Below are 20002 nucleotides of genomic sequence, written 5' to 3'. Positions count from 1 at the left end.
TATGCTCAAATTTTTATCCCCTTTTCCAAAAGTCTGGATTTGTCTTATAGCTTATAAAATGCAAGTTGAAAGGCTTGTAAATGGGTTGACCAACATCCTTCAGCTGGCCTCACATGGAGGATTGTAAAAATTCTTCTCAGTGAAGGCATGCAAATGTGTGGTTGACGTCTCTAGTAACAAGCATAAAAAAGATTATAAGAAACACAAGTGACTTTTAAAAAGAGAGGTGAGCACCAAAAAGCAGATCAGAATGAGTGATGTCAGAAGAAATACTTGACTCCACAACAATACATGGACTACTGCACAATTGTAAGTGTTACTATTTTCACTTAAAGGACATGTCACCTGCATAGTGGTAAAAACATATAAGAAGGAGTACATATATGCAACACTATATGTACGTATGAGCCTTTGGGTGTATATTATAATATATGCTGTTTATAACAGAACATTAATCTTGCTACATAATATAGATGTGCATTGGCCAGCATGCATTCATAGAGGTGTCAAGTGGACTGCTCAGCAAGTTTGTTCAAGTACTGGTCAGCATACCACCAAGCATTGGTGATACTCTTACAGTCACTGATATTTGTAGCTCGACACAATGCCAGTAACAAAACATCATAGGTAGTACGGTGGTTGCCTTCCTTCTGCATCCATCTTAAAAATGCTTGATAAGCTTTCTCTCCTGGACATGAAGAAGGCACATCATAGTCAATGTGATCAATATCACTTTCTGTTAGTCCAAGCATTTGTGCTACTGGTTTCCACACTGGTAATTGAATAGCTAATTGTCTCAAGAATTCATCTGCTTCTACTGAATGTCTTGATAAGAGGTCCAGTAATTCACACATGTTGGCACCTGTAACAGAAGATAAAAATGTAGTAGACGAATTGTCAGTTTTATATCCCATACATTTAAAAGTCCATGCATAAACAGCCAAGCTGTATAAAAAAAGTGCGGCCTTCAAAATCCTGGTTGAAAACAGTTGTAAACATAACGGCTTGCATTTAACATTTATTATCAGTAGCATCACTGCAGCCATTTTCTGGCTGCCACCTTTGATCTCACAACTTTTTTACCCAGAGGAGGTTGGATGCGCTATAAGCGCTACTTAAATATATTGCTCTTAATTGCATTTTTTCTTTGGTATTTTGGGTGACCCTCAATAGTCGCAATACTAAACTGAAAAATGATGGGGTTCACTGTGGTTTGTTAGATATTCAAATCATCCTTCACTTATAGGCAATGTATTTTGTTTTCTCAAAGCACTTGAAATTCGTGGTGAAATTAATAAATTGTGATTTGATGCATACAACTTCACCAGACTTGTCACGTACATTTTCTATAATGAAACAACGACCCTTCACTGTGTTACACTGAGATCTCACTGTATTACCCTCCTCAATAAAACAGACTTTGCATAATTTATATAATTGGCACTTTAAACTCTGGCTTTGTTACCAGCCAAATCAGCGAGGTTCGTTGAGGTTCACCACGCCATTAGATTTAGAAATACATAAACTTTCAACTGCACTATAGTTTTAATAAAATTGTCTTGAAACGAAGATTTTCCAATGAAAATGTACAGCTCACATGAATGCTCTGTTTTTCACCCAGGCTTTTGAAGACTGCACCCTTTTATACAGCTTGGCTGTTTTTGCATGGTTTTCACTTCTTTTTGTATTTTAAATATACACAATTTCTTATCTACAGATACAATGATGATCATATAAAACAAAGTAGTGCTCTACCAATACAGAAAAATACTTATTGATATGATAACAAAGCCAAAGGATCTATGCATTAACCAATAAATACTGATGATAATTGATTTATAATTTTGTTCTTGTTTTTTCATTGTATGCAACCAAGTTGTTTGGTTTTTGCCTTGTAACTCTGAAGCTGTCAGTGCAATTTCTTTTAAACCACAAAACGTTTGAGCTATGATGATTAACCTATATGCATATCGATTTTTATGTTATTCCCATAAACAACTTACCCTGTAGGCATGACAAAAAATTGGCTTTTTTAATGCAATTAATTGTCCACAGCTCTATGACTATTTATCAGATTTGCACCAAACTTGGAACATAATTTTGCCGGAATATGTTCTTAAAGTGCTCCAAAGTTCAAGAAAACTTATCTACATGCTTGCATTTTATAGTGGATTTTGTAAAGTGTGCAAAAAGAATAATCTAAGCCCCCTACAGCATAGCCCCCTGAATGAAGAAAAATGAAGAAATTAAGTTGAACTTATATTTCATGATTGCATTAGGCAACCTTGCTCAAATTTGGTATGTGGGGTGCTGAAGGTGGAGGGAATTTGCAGTACAAGTTTGAGAAGGGAACATGGAGCTATGTATGTGTGAAAATCGCATTTTCTTTCTTCCTGTAAGTATACTCATATTGTGGCACATCATCTTTCTTGGCTGCACAACACCCTACCGTGTGATTGATACTAGTTCAAGTGCCACAATCAGTGCAATATGGAAAATATAGCATGAAGGTATGGTTGAGAGCCAAAATTAATATAGCATGAAGCAAAGCTAAGTACTACATTTGGTTCAAGAGTACACTCAAGTGTTATAGTATTCATAATGAGAGAGAATACACAGTGCCTTTACTGGTTTGATGAATGAATCCAGAATTGCAATCAAAAGGAAAGTCAGTGGATAATACATGTATGACACAGTAACAGTAAGATAACTAATAGCTATGTACTTGTCATTATTAGAAGGTAGTGATAATCACACAATTTGAAATTGCTGGAACAGGAGGAGAACAACTGAGGAAGGCTAGCTATTTAGCAAAGGACAGTTTGCAACAACTATATCTGATAGATGCTCATGAGTATGGTCTGAGGCATGGCAAACAATGCTGCAACGTTGAAGGTGTCAATATCAAGCCACTGATGATCTAACCAATAATTTGCTGAACTTGATATGGTTGACTGTTTACTGTAATTTCATTGACATTTGTAATAATTACTGTTAGTGGGGTGGTCATTCCAATGCCTTTGCGAGTTGTGTTACATTCACACAAAGTGTGCTATACAAAGCAAAGTATAACACACTTTTATGGACAATATAGCACACTTTGGCACATTACAAAAAAAATGAGGGCATATTTTTCCCTTTTGAACTTAAACAGTATCATACATATGTAGACCTGTTTTGGTTTACCTTGAAAATGAGCTGTTTTTTTAGTTAGAATATGAGAAATTTTCTTATTGGCTCCTGTAACTTCCACTGTGATTCTGGGAACATGTAGCTCAAGTTGTTTTGGAGACAAGTTGTATTGCACTACTGGAATTATCGGAGTACCATAAGGATCAGTTAGTTTGTTCGCTTCCTGCTTTGTTATCTGTTACAATGAAACAACACAATAATGTTGTCAAAAATACAACCCTTTACAGTATTATAGAATACAGTAGTACTGTATATTATTAGGGATCATGAAGAACTTGGCTTTTCCGGCCAAAAATATCACCCTAAAACCAGCCACAATTTCCCCTTCATGACAGCTTGGCAGCATTAACAGCCAAGCCCAAAAATGTCTTCAGACCAACTCCAAAACCCTTTCTATGGAATTTTTAAAAATTCTATTTAACAGAATTTTACGCTGACTGACTAACTAACTAACTAATGCCTCCAGCCAAGCATAACTCAACAATGGATAAGGCTAAGGGCTTGGTTTCTTCACTGTTTGATGTTGCTTTGTCCCAAGATGTGCCTTTTTGCCAACCGCAGTATGCACAATACACCCATCATGGACTTGCCTTTGTCCTCCTTTGTGTTCCAGTTCTTTTTGCTGCCAACGCAAGGTGTTGACTCATGATAACGTGATGTGGCTTCCCTGTGGCTGTGTTGGTATCTCGCCCAGATTTTCTGTAGCAACTGGATTGATTGCATGCAGAGACACTTCTCGTACTGTTCTTCATTTGCATCACTGTGTAATGGGCTGAAATAGATGAACGCAAAGCGTAATGGCCACCGTTTAATTTTGGGGCTTGCAAATCGTCTGTATTTTTTGTGGTGACTGCAGAGGTACTTTTCCTACTGTTCTTTGTTTGTAGTGCTGTATAACGGGCTGAACATAGCTGAAAGCAAAGTGTAATGGCTACCTTACTTTAGAGTCAGCTATAGTAATTGATAGCTGGGGTGCTCATTCATACAAAAACATTAACTCTGGTGCCATCCTTTCGTTTGATGTGGTATGCATGGGTTCACCAGTCATAATAATATTACACAAACAAGTACAGGGAAAAATAAGGAATTTTAGGTTTGATGTGGGTTCATAGAAATAAAAGGTATAGGGAAACAAGGGATGTCACCTACACCTGCAGATACTGTACCTTAGTGGGCATTTAATTTTAATCCCTAATTCAGTCATGGGTATATAATATCGACTAAGTTGGGGATTAAAAATCTCCACTAGTATATCTGCAGGTGTAGGCAACCTCCCTTGTTTGAATTGTTACCCTACTTTCTATTTCCATGATCCCTAATTGACCTTAAACTTCCAAATTTTTCCTTATACTTGTATTATGTGACCGGATTTAAGAAAAGGTACACATTTTACTTTCCAGCAAATTAAATGATGTAACACTTGACTCCTTATACTGATTAACTTGCTCTTAGTATTAAAATGCAGCCAGATACTGTAGCTACAATCATGGAAAAAATCAGACAATTATATGCCATATGCATGATGAAAAATTTATTAAGCTTTAAATTTCAAAAAATGGGTCAAATTTTGTGCGTGAAAAAGGTAACTTTTCGCAAATCCGATCACATATAAAAAACATTGAGGGAGGATAAAAGCACTGTTCTATAATAGCCATACATACACACAACGCAACTGTTCTATATTGGGCAGCTATAGAACGCTTCTATATCAGGTAGTTAAATAACTGCATGTGACACACCAATGTGTGCCATGCCTATTTGCAGGCTAATATAGCATACTTTGAGTGAACAATTACCCATTCTGGCCAGTACAATCAATCAACCAAGCCAGTGTAGGCTAATAGCCTGAGCTGCACTGGTTGACCAGTCAACCCAACTAGGATTTAGTTTATAGATATACTTGAAAATTTCAATAGTGGTTCCTTGTGATTAGCAGCAGTGAAAGTTGGGGGAATATTAAGCACCACAATCGAAACTTTAGTCATTAAGAAGATGGACTAGGTCCACAAAAAGATTAATGTAAGTGCAACCAATGATAAGACTACTCCATGAGTTTCTAATAGTTTCATGTGTCTTGTGTGTACCTCGGTTGACAGTTCTACACAATTAAAGCACTGCCTAGGCTTGTGCTATGCATCAAATATATAGCACTCAATGAGTGGTCTCAAGATGAAATGTATATTAAAGCACTGCCACGAGTGCTATAATTATTAATATATGTAAAAGAGTGGGCGAGGGACAAATATAGCATGAGGCAAAGCTGAGTGCTATAATTGATGTACAGCATAAGCCTAGACAGTGCTTTAACTGGTATAGAGAACCGTCACCTTTAGGTATATAAAACAATTAGAAACTCACAAAGTAGTCCTATCGTCATTAGGCACTGTGTCTGTGTTGCACCTATGTTGCGACTAAATTAAACTTTTTGTAGACTTGGATGAGTAAGTCCATCTTCTTAATGACTAAAACTTTTTGATTGTGGTACTTAATAAGCATATTTCCATAGGACTTGTCTGTGTTATTCTTGTTCTGGACTTGGATGAGTCTAGTCCATCTTCTTAAAGGCTAAAAATTTTCGATTATGAACATATTTTCATGATAATACTAGGACTTGTCTTTATGTCAGCAAAACATAGCAAGAACATTCACTGCTGCTAACCACAAGCAACCATCATTGAAGTCTTCAAGTATATCTAGTGCCGGGGTGGTGGCAAGGGCAGTTGATCTATATAGCCCAGGAAAATAATAAATAAAAAAAGTATATCTAATCCAGTGGTTCTAGTTGTACTGTTTGGGTTGACTGGTCAGCTAGCGCAGCACAGACTATTAGCCTACACTGGCTTGGTTGTACTGGCCAGAAAGGGTGATTGTTCACTCAAAGTATACTATTAGCCTGCAAATAGGCCTTGCCCATAGATAATATAGTACAAGCAGGGATTTGCAACAGTGACGTCATTTCCATAGGAACTAATAGTTTTATGTATAGACAATCCTTGTTACAGGTTTGATGGGTCTTGGTTATGCAAGGTTACAGGCTCAGAATCAGCATTGTTTCACAAAATATAACCTTTATACAAATCTTCAGTCATTGGGGGACTTTATTGATGCTTAAAAAATTCTCATACTTTGTCACAATCCTTAGTAATAGTGCCACAAAATCTATTGGTGCCACGCCTGAGCAACCAAAGCGAAGAAGTTCCGAGACAAACTGGCTGCAAACCGCCGTGATTTGATAACACTCACTTAATCTAATAGTAAATAGGAAAGTGTCAAGGTAAATTCAAGAAGAAACAACGTATAGTTAGTTAGATATCGTCACTCAAAGTCCCTACCCGTAATGAGGATTGTCCGTAGTGACGTCACTGTTGCGGATCCCTACTCGTAATTATCTATGCCTTGCCCAAACTATGCGTCACATGAAGTTATAACCACGTGATATATAACTGTGGCCTATTGAAATGTTTTATAACTGCCCAGTATAGAACAGTTGCATTCTGTATGGCTATTATAGAACAGTTTTTTGTTTTGATCCTCCCACACATGGTTCTTTATAATAATATATGACTGCTCCATTAGAGTATTTTGATCTTACAAATGCACATTCTAAAACGCTTCTGGGAGAATCTCCTTCTCCTCTGTTTGCTACTACACTTATGACTATTTGCCAGGAGTCTACAACCATATTAGCATTCTTTTAAGGAGATCATGTGGTCTTCATTTATTTCAAAACACTGACCTGCCACATCTGTGAAGCAGAAGAATAATAGGTTATCGCATACTGTAAATCAGTCTGCTTACAACATTTTCCTCAAAACAATTGTGATATCTGCACACCAAATCCTAAACATACTTTTGCAAGAATAAAGTTTAGCTACTCATTAGTATTGTAACATTAATAACTATACTATGGCAAAACAAGAGTACATAATACAGTGGAACCTGTGTTACGGTCACCTGGATTAAGCGGTCACCTCTGCATAACGGCCATGGACAGCAGGGGCAGATCCAGGGGGGGGGGGGGGCTTTGGGGGCTGAAGCCCCCCCTTCATATTTAGGCTTTACTTGATCAATATGCTGAGTATTATAATGAAATTTTGTCTTAGCATAATTATATGATCACTAATAATACAAATACTCATAAAACCACCTTATAATCATCTTTCCAAGGTATTATCAGTGGATTTATGCTAAAGTTTATGTAACAAGGATCTGGATCAGCATTGGAGGTGTACAAGATCGAGATACTCTAATAGAGCAGTCAGCTAACTACTCTAATAGAACATTCACTGGAAACATGTAGTTGGTTCTGTTATGGAATTTTTCCAAATCTGCCTGCACCTATACATATATACAATGAAGTGCATTGGTTTGTTTAAAGGGCTTCATTCATCCACTTGTGTAGTTAACATATATGGCAATACTTAATTCAGGTACACAATTTTCATTGAAAATGCTCTCAGATTCAATCTTGTATTATTCAAATTTCAAAATTTTCCACGTTCAACATTATATTATTCTAACATGCACCTATTTGGTGTTGTGCAATTGTGAGAGGGGTGCATCATGTACTTGGTTGTCTGTACCTACCCAAACATTTTGATTAGCAAAATGCTTTAGAAAGCCATACTTATAATCTAAAGGCAGTATATGAAATATCTACAGGCAGAAAATATTATGAATTTTATGTGGAAATGTTTCCAAATTGCAGTATTTTAGCATCTATTTTTCGAAAATTTCCTGGGGGGCATGCCCCCAGACCCCCTAGTTCCGCAAAATGCTTTAGAAAGCCATACCTATAATCTAAAGGCAGTATATGAAATATCTACAGGCAGAAAATATTATGAATTTTATGTGGAAATGTTTCCAAATTGCAGTATTTTAGCATCTATTTTTCGAAAATTTCCTGGGGGGCATGCCCCCAGACCCCCTAGTTCCGCAAAATGCTTTAGAAAGCCATACCTATAATCTAAAGGCAGTATATGAAATATCTACAGGCAGAAAATATTATGAATTTTATGTGGAAATGTTTCCAAATTGCAGTATTTTAGCATCTATTTTTCGAAAATTTCCTGGGGGGCATGCCCCCAGACCCCCTAGTTCCAGCATGCTTCGCATGCTGGGAAGTGTGTTTTGCACACCTCTACCCAACAGATTAGTACCTTGAGTTAGCCCCCCCCTTTTATAAATCCTAGATCCGCCCCTGGACAGGAGGTCCCTAATATTTTCCCATACAAATGTATGCATTGTTGTCTGCATTAAGCGGCACCTGTCTAACACGTATACCGGCCAACCAAGAATTCGCCTATGAATCACTGTATACATAACTTCCTCCTTCATATAGCTGTCGCTACCTTTTATGTTAAGCCAACTGTCTGGCACCACCGCACCGCTTCAATTAATGCACAATTATCACACTTCCTGCCTTTCAATGAATACTATATAATCTATCAGGCTTCATTGCTTAAACGTATTCAATAGCTATAACCAACATTCATAACAAGCTCACTTTGTCCTTTCTGTACTAAAAATATTACTGCATTGCAGTTGGCGCGAGCCTCTTAATAATAATCACTCATTTATAACGGCCATAGCCACTCAAATGCTGCTGACCATCTTATACAGGTTTTCTCTATAACAGCCACCTGTATATAAAGGCCAGATATATTTGGTCCCAAGGTGACCATTATAGACAGGTTCCACTGTAATAATAATAATAATAATAATAAAGTATGAGAACAATATATATTAAGTTTCACTCTCTATATTATGTATATGTAATGGCTTAAAACAATATATATGTAGCAAACAATAACTTTTATCGATCAATAACAACAATTTTGTAACCTCAAGAAAATCACTACACTGCCAATGCATAGTATAGCAGAATTCTGGCTTCTAAATTGAGTAAACCTTAACATACGTAGCTCTTGTAATTAAAGGGCTTTTACAGACTTTCCAAGAGTCCTATAAATGTCTATATAATTATGTAACAGGTATTTTGAGTAATTCATTACTTTCCACTACTATGGTAGCTCTAAAATTGATCTAACCCAAAACAGCCCAGCTGTGAAAAGGCTGCAGCCTTCCAAAAACATAGGCTAGCGTGAAAAAGATGATACCAAAGGTGGCAGCCTGCAATGATGCTATTGTGCATGCAATGTTGACATAATTACTGCCATATCTTGGGGGCTGATACATGCAAGAAAATTCAACTAGTTTGCACAACTAGTTTAGTCAGTAGGCATGACAACAGTCACACTATTACTGGCTGCTCTATTAGAGTATCTCGATTGCATAAATCTTACGATATAAAGCCTATTTTATTTGACCATTTATTAACATTAGTTTTTAGAATGCAACTTTTTTCCTGAGCACTTCTAATGCAATGTACATAGAATGTTCGTATATGCAATAGGATGGATGGCTGTGGTATTCGGGATTAATAGTGCGAGCATTGTAAACAGGAAGGAGTAAAATAGTGCGAGGCAAAGCCGAGCACTAATTCCTTCCTGTTTACAATGCGAGAACTATTAATCCCGAATAGCATTGCCATCCATCCTATTGCAAATTAATCCGACAACCATAGCAACTGTTGCTAGGTAACAGAAATTGAAAAATAACCATTGCAAAAGACCAATCACATTTAGCAACTGTGGCATGGTCACCTTAGCAATGATTACCTAGCAACCATTGCTAAGCAACCATATTGCATTATACCTTGAGGCATCTATCACTATGGTAACAGTAGTTGTCAAGTTAGACATTTACTTCTAATATAAACACACCACACTATTTTAGCCAATCAAATTAGTATTATAGATTTTTGTCAAGGGACCTTGACAAACAAGTGTAATAGTAATTCTATTGGCTAATCGCTTGACGTATTTCAATATAATACATCAAGCTGCTATTGAGAGTATTATATAGTAACACATTCAGTTGTTAGATTATACTTATAATATGAAAAGTATACAGGTTTTATACTTCTTAGTGACTGTTCTATTAGAGTATCTCGATTGCACTTGTTTCACATGTCTTTATACATCCTTAGCTAATGCTCTCAGATCTTTCAGATCATGAAAGGTCCTTGCTGCAATGGTTAGCCTATCTGCATGCTGATATTTAACTTGTTTCTGTCATTATGCTCTCCAAATTTGAAAAGAATCTGGTAAGGCTTGCACAAGTTATAGCAATTTTGTAAATGATGCAAAAAGAAAAAGTACACTAAAACAGCCAAGCTGTGAAAAAAGGGTGCGGCTTTCAATAGCCTTGGCATAGATCCTTTACACCCCCGGGATAGGAATCTTCTGTTTTAACACTTCCATCCGCACCTCCATCGACGCCTTTCTACAAAGAGATCTATGAATTCATGCATCAGTAACTCGACTTTAGCGTATTAATTCTCTGTTTAGTGGACAGTACGAGCAATGAGTTTACTTCCGTTCGGTTAACAAAAGATGGATAAGTACACAAAACAAATTGTAAGTTAAGAAGACGTTGTTTCAGGCGAGTAGAGCTAGCCAAAATTTGTTACCACTATTCAAGCGGCAAGATTTGAACACAGGGACATGGACTAATGACTTTGCTGGTTCGATTCCTTATCCCAAGTTATACTTACGGATTGAAATTGATGCTGATAGAGTGAACAATTCCAGAGTTACAGCTAGCAAAAGTTTTAACCGCTTGGGTCTGTCAGCGAGTTTTGTCATTGTTTTTGCATCCACAATCACCTTTCCGCCTTATTCGAAGTAAAGAACAAGATTACTGTATCAAACAACACGAAATTCACCACAGAACAATGGATCAGACTTTTCTCCTCCCAGTCAACACCAATTAATTAACGGTACGGATAGTCCAGCACATAAGTACAGCAAGTATGCGGAGATTCCTATCCCGGGGTGTAAAGGATCTATGGCCTGGGTGAAAAAAGTTGTGAAATCAAACACACAGGTGTAGCGAGTACCTCGTGGTTGGGGGGCTAGTGGTAAGGATAAAATGATGGTTTAATATGCAAAGCATGTGAGAAAACCTGCTAAACTAGGGGTTCTGGAGGCATGCCCCCAGAAAAAAATTAAAACTAATGTTCTGAAATTCAATTTCAGTGTATTTTTAACAGTAAAAATCACGCCTGTAGTGTATATACTTACTTGTGTAGGTTACCTTTATGTCCAATACAAGAAAATTAATTTTAGAGGCGCTTATCACGATTGTCACTCTAAAGTGTTGCTGAGGAATTGGGTCTGCAGGTAGATAGTTTCATAATTACTTTATGGATTGCTGATTGGTTAGAAAGGTGATTATATAGTAATCTGAATTGTTGGTGGTAGGTAGATTGTTGAGTACTTAAGAGATAACTTGAAATGACTAGCCAAATTATTGGGCCCCCCCCCCCCCCACTTCCTACGCCTATGAAACAAAGGTGGCAACCAAGACAATGCTGATTATTAAAGACAGAAGTTAAATTGTATTATTTGGCTTTTGGTAATATTACTGTAATACTCTAATAAAGTACGTATCTTTTTGAGGAATGCTACATAAAATGGCTAGAACAACAATCTAGAATTTCCATTGGTAGATGTATGAAATTATAAACTTTAACTATTAAGCTAGAATTTTCATGAATTGAGTGGGGTGAACAGCCATGATAGCAGTGGCTTAGTGGTTAAGGATTTCATTTTGGGTGTTCAGATGGGACAATGGAGCAATGCAGGTGTGAAAATTGCATTTCTTTCTTCTTGTCAATATACACATGGTGTGATGCACCTGCTTTCTTGGCCATAAGACACATGGTACCATGTGTATTGATTAATGGAAGATGAAGAAAAATATGAAGAAATAAACATGAACTTTGAAGGTGTATATGTCATAGATAGCTAGATCAATTTTAGTTCAAATTTGGTATGGGAGATATTCCAACCTTAGGGATGTTTCACAAAAAAATGGACTATTTCTGTTTAGCTGTTATTGAGGTATGAATGAGTGAAAATCATGTTGGTTCCTGTATAATACACACTTGAGTGTTGCGCACCTGGACATATTGGCTACACGACACACAATAATGATAGTACAGCTGAAACATCTGATAAGCTGGAGTAGAGTGTAAATAGTGAACAACAATCCTGAAGTGATCAGATACTATCAGAGCTTAAAGTTATAGTATTTATTTGTTTTACACAAAAACAAATAACAACAATAACAGTGATTATATGGTTTGTTAATAACTATATCATTGTATAATTGTGAGGGGGCATAGGAAAAGGGACCTATAGAGAGGTTTTAAACTTATGAGTAAAAGTCAGTAAATTTCCATTTATTGTGAAGTAATTATAGTAAATTACATACATTAGGAAAGTACACTTGTATTTAAATTCATCGTAACTTTGTGAAACAAATGAATATTGACTTGAAATATGAATAGCTAGCAAATTGTGGAATTCTTTGATTAGCATAACTCAAATTCCATGTCTAACTGCTATAGGTCCCTTTTCCTATGCCCTCTCACAAGCAATACTGTGAACACTACTAACTATATAATTGGTTTGCTCAAGATTCTTACCTCAGAGTATCCATCAATTGAAGCTGACCAACCACGATCTTCTGCTGACTGTGGATGAAATTCTAGTTTGTCTGAGGCAAATTTGAACGATAAACAACATTCCCATACTTGTTCACTGACATGTTTCTTCATTGCCTAAAATATCATAAATCTCTTTGTATATTTTTCTATCATTATTCCTTATCTCCCTAATTCAAACCCCCATATATTATAATTCAAACGGCCAGGATAACTGTTCTAATAGAATAGTTTAGAATTGCAACTTTACATGATCAGTACTAGGGCAAACATACCATGAAAATAGGTGCATATATATATATATATATATATTTTTTTTTAAAGTTGACAAAATCCACTAAAGAATCTTACTAATTCTTTATTGTCTAGAATATACATGAGAATGAGTATTGTTTACCTCACATAATAGTGGCTTGTGAAAAACTTACTCGAAAACCTGTAGGTGTGTACTGAGCGACTGCAAATAGAAACTTGTTATCTGTTTCATTATTTGTACTGGTCTTGCCAACACAGAACCAAAATGAGTTTGAGCTTGGTTGATGTGTGTGACCATCGTATTCAAGTCTACCATATTTGTAAACAATTTCTTTCTGTTTTAATTTACAAAAAGTTCTCCTGTTAATGCTTCGAAAAGGAATCTTACTTGGTGACAATTCACATCGAAAATACCTCCTTCCTTTCACAATCACATAAGAAGAAAACGATCTAGTCAATATCACTCCATAAGGATGTTCCGGAGGGAAAATACCTCTGTGTATTTCACCATAATCAGTTTCATCTGTGTCATCTTTGAACTTTACAAACCAGAGGTCACTAGTGTCTGTAGATGAGAAGGAATGAGGAATCTCAAGGAACACATCTTTGGTGAACAACACTTGGGGAACACTCTGAAGAGCTACTGTAGCACTACACATTATCATGTCACTGTCAAGTTGATGTTCAGTAAATCCAACTTTGATGGTCACCTCAACCTTCTCCACATGTTGAGGAAGAGAATCTTCTGGAACATGTAATGTTATCCCATGAACTGGATCATAATAAGTGTTGACATCTCTACCAACAGTCATCACACCATCATCACCAATCTGTGTGAAGCTGTGTGTTACTGTAACTCCTGTTGGTTGAAGCTCTAAAATGACGAAACATGGCACATAATCTTTCAAACTGCAAAAATATAGTCATATTACCTTACTAGAAACCATACCCTGATGTTTATTGCCTTCATACTATTACTATAAAATAGGTATAATAATATTATGCTTTAATACTTGGGGTCTACAAAATCCACAAATCTAATTTCAGTCATTAATAATTTGTTATTCATACTCAGCAGGTGACCAATTTCAGTTATTAATTTGCTATTCATACTCAGCAGGTGACCAATTTCAGTCATTAATTTGTTATTCATACTCAGCAGGTGACCAGTTACCCAAGCCAACACAAGTTCAACCACTCTATTGAGCCCATTCATTTGTTTAATAGGATTTAATTATGGGAGGTAGAGATTAATGTTGTAGCTAAGTTTGTTATAATGAACGGACAAGTCCAGAAATATTGCAGCACATCTATTTTATAGACTGTTTCACCTTCAACTAGTACACTATGGATGGACTTTACCCAATACCTAGATGGGTAAGCTTCCTTGTAAAATGGTTATTCTTCAGGCATACTGCTGTGACGTCATAAGACGACTTGTGACAACTAGTCGACATTGTAATGTACTCAACCCGTGTCTTCAAACTGTTTTATACACCTGTTCTTCGCACTGTTGTGATTACATAGGCACTGGTGAGGGAATTGACATCAATTCATCAATTTCCTTGTCGACATTATCTTGGAAGCAGTATTGAGGTGCAAGCTTTGATTTCTTCAGCTCATTGACATAAACATGTTTCAGTCTTCTGCATTGACTTTAACATTGTGTGACAATTTTAAAACAACATACAATCCAACCCCACAATGCCTCCACCTATAAAGCAAACTCATTGTCAAAATCAGTAATGGTGGATCTTTGTGATTAAAAAGCCTCGTCTTCACCTTCATTTCAAGTGTAAACTAATCAAACATTATTTGTGAAGTTTACATCTATACCAAAACAGCCAAGCTGTGAAAAAATGGCCACCTTTGATTTCCAATTTTTTTCACCCTGGCCTTTTTGGAGGGCCATACCCTTTTTTGCAGCTTGGCTGTTTTGTTGGTATAGATATCACTTCTATTTCAGTGTAATTGCAAGCCCAAAGGTCAGCCCATGGTTGGCTTTGAGTAGGCCCCGGCCGATTATGCTGGCATAATTTAATGTATAATAGGTAACCAAAAGCATCAAGCATAATGCTAGCATAATATTTATTTATTATTATTTTTTTTTATTAATGCTTTACAGCACAAGTGCTGAAGGTCTGTCCTACAGCCTGCTCAAAGACTTTAGCTACTTAGACTTTAACTACTTAAGGTGTGTTTGAAAAGTTGGAGAAAGGAGAAAAAATCCATGACTGGACCTAGGTAGCCTTGAACCTGCAGCCATCCGATTTACGCTCGAACGCTTACAGGAGTCTACCAGGTGGTCAGGATGTTTTCTCCTTGTTATTTTCATGTAATTATATCCATAGGAATTCTAGAGAGAGTAACTCATTATCTCTAAGTACCCCAAGTAGAACCAAATGGACACTAGTTTATTTATTAATGCTTTACAGCACAAGTGCTGAAGGTCTGTAGGACACCTGGTCCTACAGCCTGCTCAAAGACTTTAGTAGGGACAATATTTGAAAATTTAATTAAAATGTGCAATGTTCGCACCTGAAAGAAAGCACATGATCACTACCAATTTGCATTATTACTGATAGAAACACATAAAATAACTTAATTAACTATTTCTTGGTTGGTTATTCACACTTTGTAAAATAAGATTGGAATACTCTAATAGAGCAGTCACGTGCAGTTAGGATTCACTAATGTGCTTTTGTAAAATAGTCATTTCTCAAGCATAACCTTGATTTTGAAAGCATAATTTTGAACATTATAGGCTTGATTTGTGAGCACTGCTCAAAAGCATAATAGTTATATAAAAGTTTGAGCATAATAGGCCGGAGCCTAGTAGTTTGAGGCTTCATTTTGTTCTTTTTTGCTGCAGGAATTGTCACCGACTGCTATTTGTGTGAATCTATGTACTTATTGCAAAAAAATGAAAAACAAAATGAATAAAATAATTGATAGCTAAATGATTTATTATTGCAAACTGAATAAAATGATTATCATGTAGCTATTAGGATGACTTGTTACATAACTAAACCCTGTACAGGGTGTTTTGTACTAATAGCTGAATTATCTACAGCAATATTTACAGGGTGATTTTACAAGGCTGAATGCTCTACATGGTGGCTTGATTGAAAATAAGAATAAGAAGATTAAGATTAATTAAGAAGAAAAATAAGAACTGGTGGAAGACAATAAGACAAACTTTGAAGGAGCGTATCCCAGTGATGGCTGGACAAATTCGACTCAAATTTGGAATGGGAGGTGCCCTACCCTGAGGAAGTGTTCACAGAAAAAGTGGTTAATTACCATTTAAACACTATCAAACTACGGATACATGAAAATGGGATTTTTTTAGTTCCATAAAACAAGTCTGTCGCAAGCCAGCACCGGTTGTACTTGGCCACACGACACATTACTGTGTGTCTTAATATAATATAGCCTATTTTAATATTTTGTAGTGTCCTAATACAGTACAATTTTTCTGAGTACTTATAATACAATGCATATAGAATTTTTAGAAAAACCTAAAATTTCCACTGATAGATCTACGAGATTATAAAACTTTATCATTTTGGTGTACTAAACTCAACCTAAAATGAGCAACTGACAGGAGTGGCAAAGTGGTAAAGGGTTTGGGCATATAGGTGTATGGGTCACTGGTTCAAACCCTGGAGAAAAACAATTCAATATTTGTAGTTATCAGTGACTGTTCTATTAGAGTATCTCGATTGTGCTTGTTTCACATGTTTGGTTTTGCTTTGTATCTCCTTAGCTAATACTCTCAGTACTTTCAAACTGTTTTGTACTATGGTAATAGTAACTTCATGAACAGACTGATTTTCAAATTATTCCACAAAGCAGGTAATTACCTAGTAGGCGTGACAACAAATTGCTTTTGCAATATTCAATATCGCATATAACTCCTTTGTTCTTAATTATTTTGATTTTGTACAAACACGGGACTATAAATGTGCTGAATTATGCTTTTATATACTGCCCTCCAAATTTGAAGTCATTCGACTAAAGCACGCACAAGTTATTGCAATCTTTCTAAAGTGTGCGAAAGCCTATTTACTTTGATACCTTTTTATTGGTTCTATGTGACCTATAACAGCTGCACACCTTTATTATTGTCAATCCAGTTACAACAATTGATCTAGAATTAAGAACTTACGTAAGAAGATTAAGAATAAAATACAATGAAAATAAGGTGAAGTTCAAAGGCACATATCTCAATGATGGCTAGGTAGATTCGACTCAAATTTCAAATAGGAGGTATCTTACCCTGAGGGTGTGTCCACAGTAAAACCAGTTGATTTCTGTTCAGGAACCATTGAGCTACAGATGTATGAAAATGGTGTTTTCTTGGTTCCTGTAAAATCCACACTTGTCTGTCATGCATTCACACTATAGCTGTAATTGGCCATATGACACACTATTGTGTGTCCATCATCAGGGGTTTACATGACAGTGAAAGAACAGGGACACTCAGGGGCGAATCCAGGGGGGGGGGGGGCTTTGGGGGCTGAAGCCCCCCCCCCTTCATATTTAGGCTTTACTTGATCAATATCAGATGCTGAGTATTACAATGAAATTTTGTCTTAGCATAATTATATGATCACTAATAATACAAATACTCATAAAACCACCTTATAAACATCAGTTCTTTCCAAGGTATTATATGCTAAAGTTTATGCAACAAGGACCCGGATCAGCATTGGAGGTGTACAAGATCGAGATACTCTAATAGAGCAGTCAGCTAACTACTCTGATAGAACATTCACTGGAAACATGTAGTTGGTTCTGTTATGCCAAATCTGCCTGCACCTATACATACAATGAAGTGCATTGGTCTGTTTAAAGGACTTCATTCATCTACTTGTATAGTTAATATGTATGGCAATACTTAATTCAGGTACACAATTTCCATTGAAAATGCTCTCAGATTCAATCTTGTATTGTTCAAATTTCAAAATTTTCCACTTTCAACATTATTATTCTAACATGCACTTATTCAGTGTTGTGCAATTGTGAGAGGGGTACATCATGTACTTGGCTGTCTGTACCTACCCAAACTTTTCCATTAGCAAAATGCTTCAGAGAGCCATACCTATAATCTAAAGGCAGTATATAAAATATCTACAGGCAGAAAATATATTTTATGTGGAAATGTCTCCAAATTGCAGTATTTGGGTGACCTGCAGTTCGAATCCTGGGGTTGGAGGGATTTTTTTCCTTACTTTGGCCCTTTTCTGTTACACCTTTCCAGCTATAAGTCATTAAGTCTAAGTCCTTGAAATTAGGTTAGGTAATCCTAAGGCTGCAGCACATGTTGCTGTAGACCTTCAGTGCTGGTCACTGTAAAGTGTTAATAATAATAATAATAATAATTTTAGTATCTATTTTTCAAAAATTTCCTGGGGGAGCATGCCCCCAGACCCCCCTAGTTCCAGTATGCTTCACATGTTGGGAAGTGTACTTCGCACACCTCTACCCAAGAGATTAGTACCTTGAGTTAGCCCCCCCCTTTTATAAATCCTAGATCCGCCCCTGACACTAGCTACAAAATCCACATAGCTGGAGTGGGAATATAGGGTACTGGGCAAAACAAGGAGTATAGACCAAGGAGTATAGATACCAAAGTCAAGGAGTATAGATATCAAAGTTGGTGCTGTATAATCAGGAAGGACACCTTATTAATCCCAAGGTGTCCATATTGTTCTGGTTCTTACAGTAGCCTTGGATTTAGAAGGACAGTTTGAATGAGCCCTAACCATTCTCATCATTGGTATTGCACCACAATTAGCATAACAACTTGGCCCATCTATGCCATATAATCTCTGAAAATAAATTCACACAATGCAGGATATTGTAGTTTCCTGGCCCACACACACAGATCTTGTAAAACAAAACAGGCATGGTCTTGCTTCCAACACCTGCAAGAATTAACAGTATTAATTAACAAGTTCCTAGAAATCACATTAGGGCTTCTTATTTAATTGCAGGTACTTTTTCTTGGGAATACCACTGATATGTAACACCAATGCATGAGGCATTCCATATTTAAACTTGAAACCATCCAAGTTCTTATACACAACACATGTTAGAGTACATGACTAGTGCTAACTGCATTACAGCTCAGTAGAATGGAGAATGAAGAAGTGAAGACTTCTTTGGTCTGACAGCATGCAGCTACAAACAAAACGCTAGGCAAGAGAAAAATCCCTCCACTCCAGGATTCAAACAAACCACAGGCTACCTGATTGGCTCTGATAGTTATCTAGTTATCTTTATTCAGCACTGGAAGATGTACACAAAAAGCAAAGCTTGTAAAACATTTAAAAAAATAATGTTGAGTGGTCTAGCCGTATTTATTATAGTATTATATTGTTTAATTAGCCAGAGCCCGCCTGGGGCATAAGTGCTAAGGTATGATGCCAGCATATAGTGTACTTATGACGTCTGTCAACTATAACGAGTAGCTATAGCTATACCTTGCTGTGTTGGGTGCTCTTGAGCCGCTTCAATACGGGGAAGCTGCACTTGGCAGATGTCCTGGTCTAATCCGGGAACTAGTCCGGGAATCTCTTTGTAACCCGGAAATGTTCGAACCATAGCTAAAAAGTCGCTGGATGGTGGAACAAAATGAGGATCCTCTTCGGCCATAACAACCTCAAGAAAGCTCCTGAAAGTATCTTTCCCCTTATATTGGAGGAAACTCTTTATCACGTTGCACTTTTCGTTCGCAGCTTTCAACTTCATAGCATTCGCAACGCCTTTTGGAAGAATTTCCCGTTCTTCTAGCTCATTGAAGATCCGGCCAAAATTCAGCTGTTGTAACTCAGCTCTGCTTAATTCAAGTACGACCCCAACTTCTGTCTCTTGATCAGCCATCTCGTCAGTCTAGAATATAAAACTGAATCTCGAACTGAATAGACCATAGCAGAGACCATAGCAGAGACCATAGCTTTTTATGAATAGCGG

The 20002-nt window shown here is 36.7% G+C and overlaps 1 protein-coding gene across 1 annotated transcript; it reads right to left on the bottom strand.

Annotated features, from left to right (window-relative positions):
* Positions 1-311: 311 nt before the first annotated feature.
* On the bottom strand, positions 312-19996 carry LOC136240479 (uncharacterized). Its single transcript, XM_066031468.1, has 5 exons — positions 19513-19996; positions 13195-13895; positions 12749-12883; positions 3187-3367; positions 312-862 (listed from the first exon to the last, which is right to left on the bottom strand). The coding sequence occupies exons 1-5, from the start codon at positions 19910-19912 to the stop codon at positions 507-509; spliced, it is 1773 nt and encodes a 590-aa protein (XP_065887540.1). The 5' UTR covers positions 19913-19996; the 3' UTR covers positions 312-506.
* Positions 19997-20002: the final 6 nt, after the last annotated feature.

Source organism: Dysidea avara, chromosome 12 (assembly GCF_963678975.1).
Source record: "Dysidea avara chromosome 12, odDysAvar1.4, whole genome shotgun sequence".
NCBI lineage: Eukaryota > Metazoa > Porifera > Demospongiae > Dictyoceratida > Dysideidae > Dysidea > Dysidea avara.
This window is presented reverse-complemented; position numbering and strand designations above follow the sequence as displayed.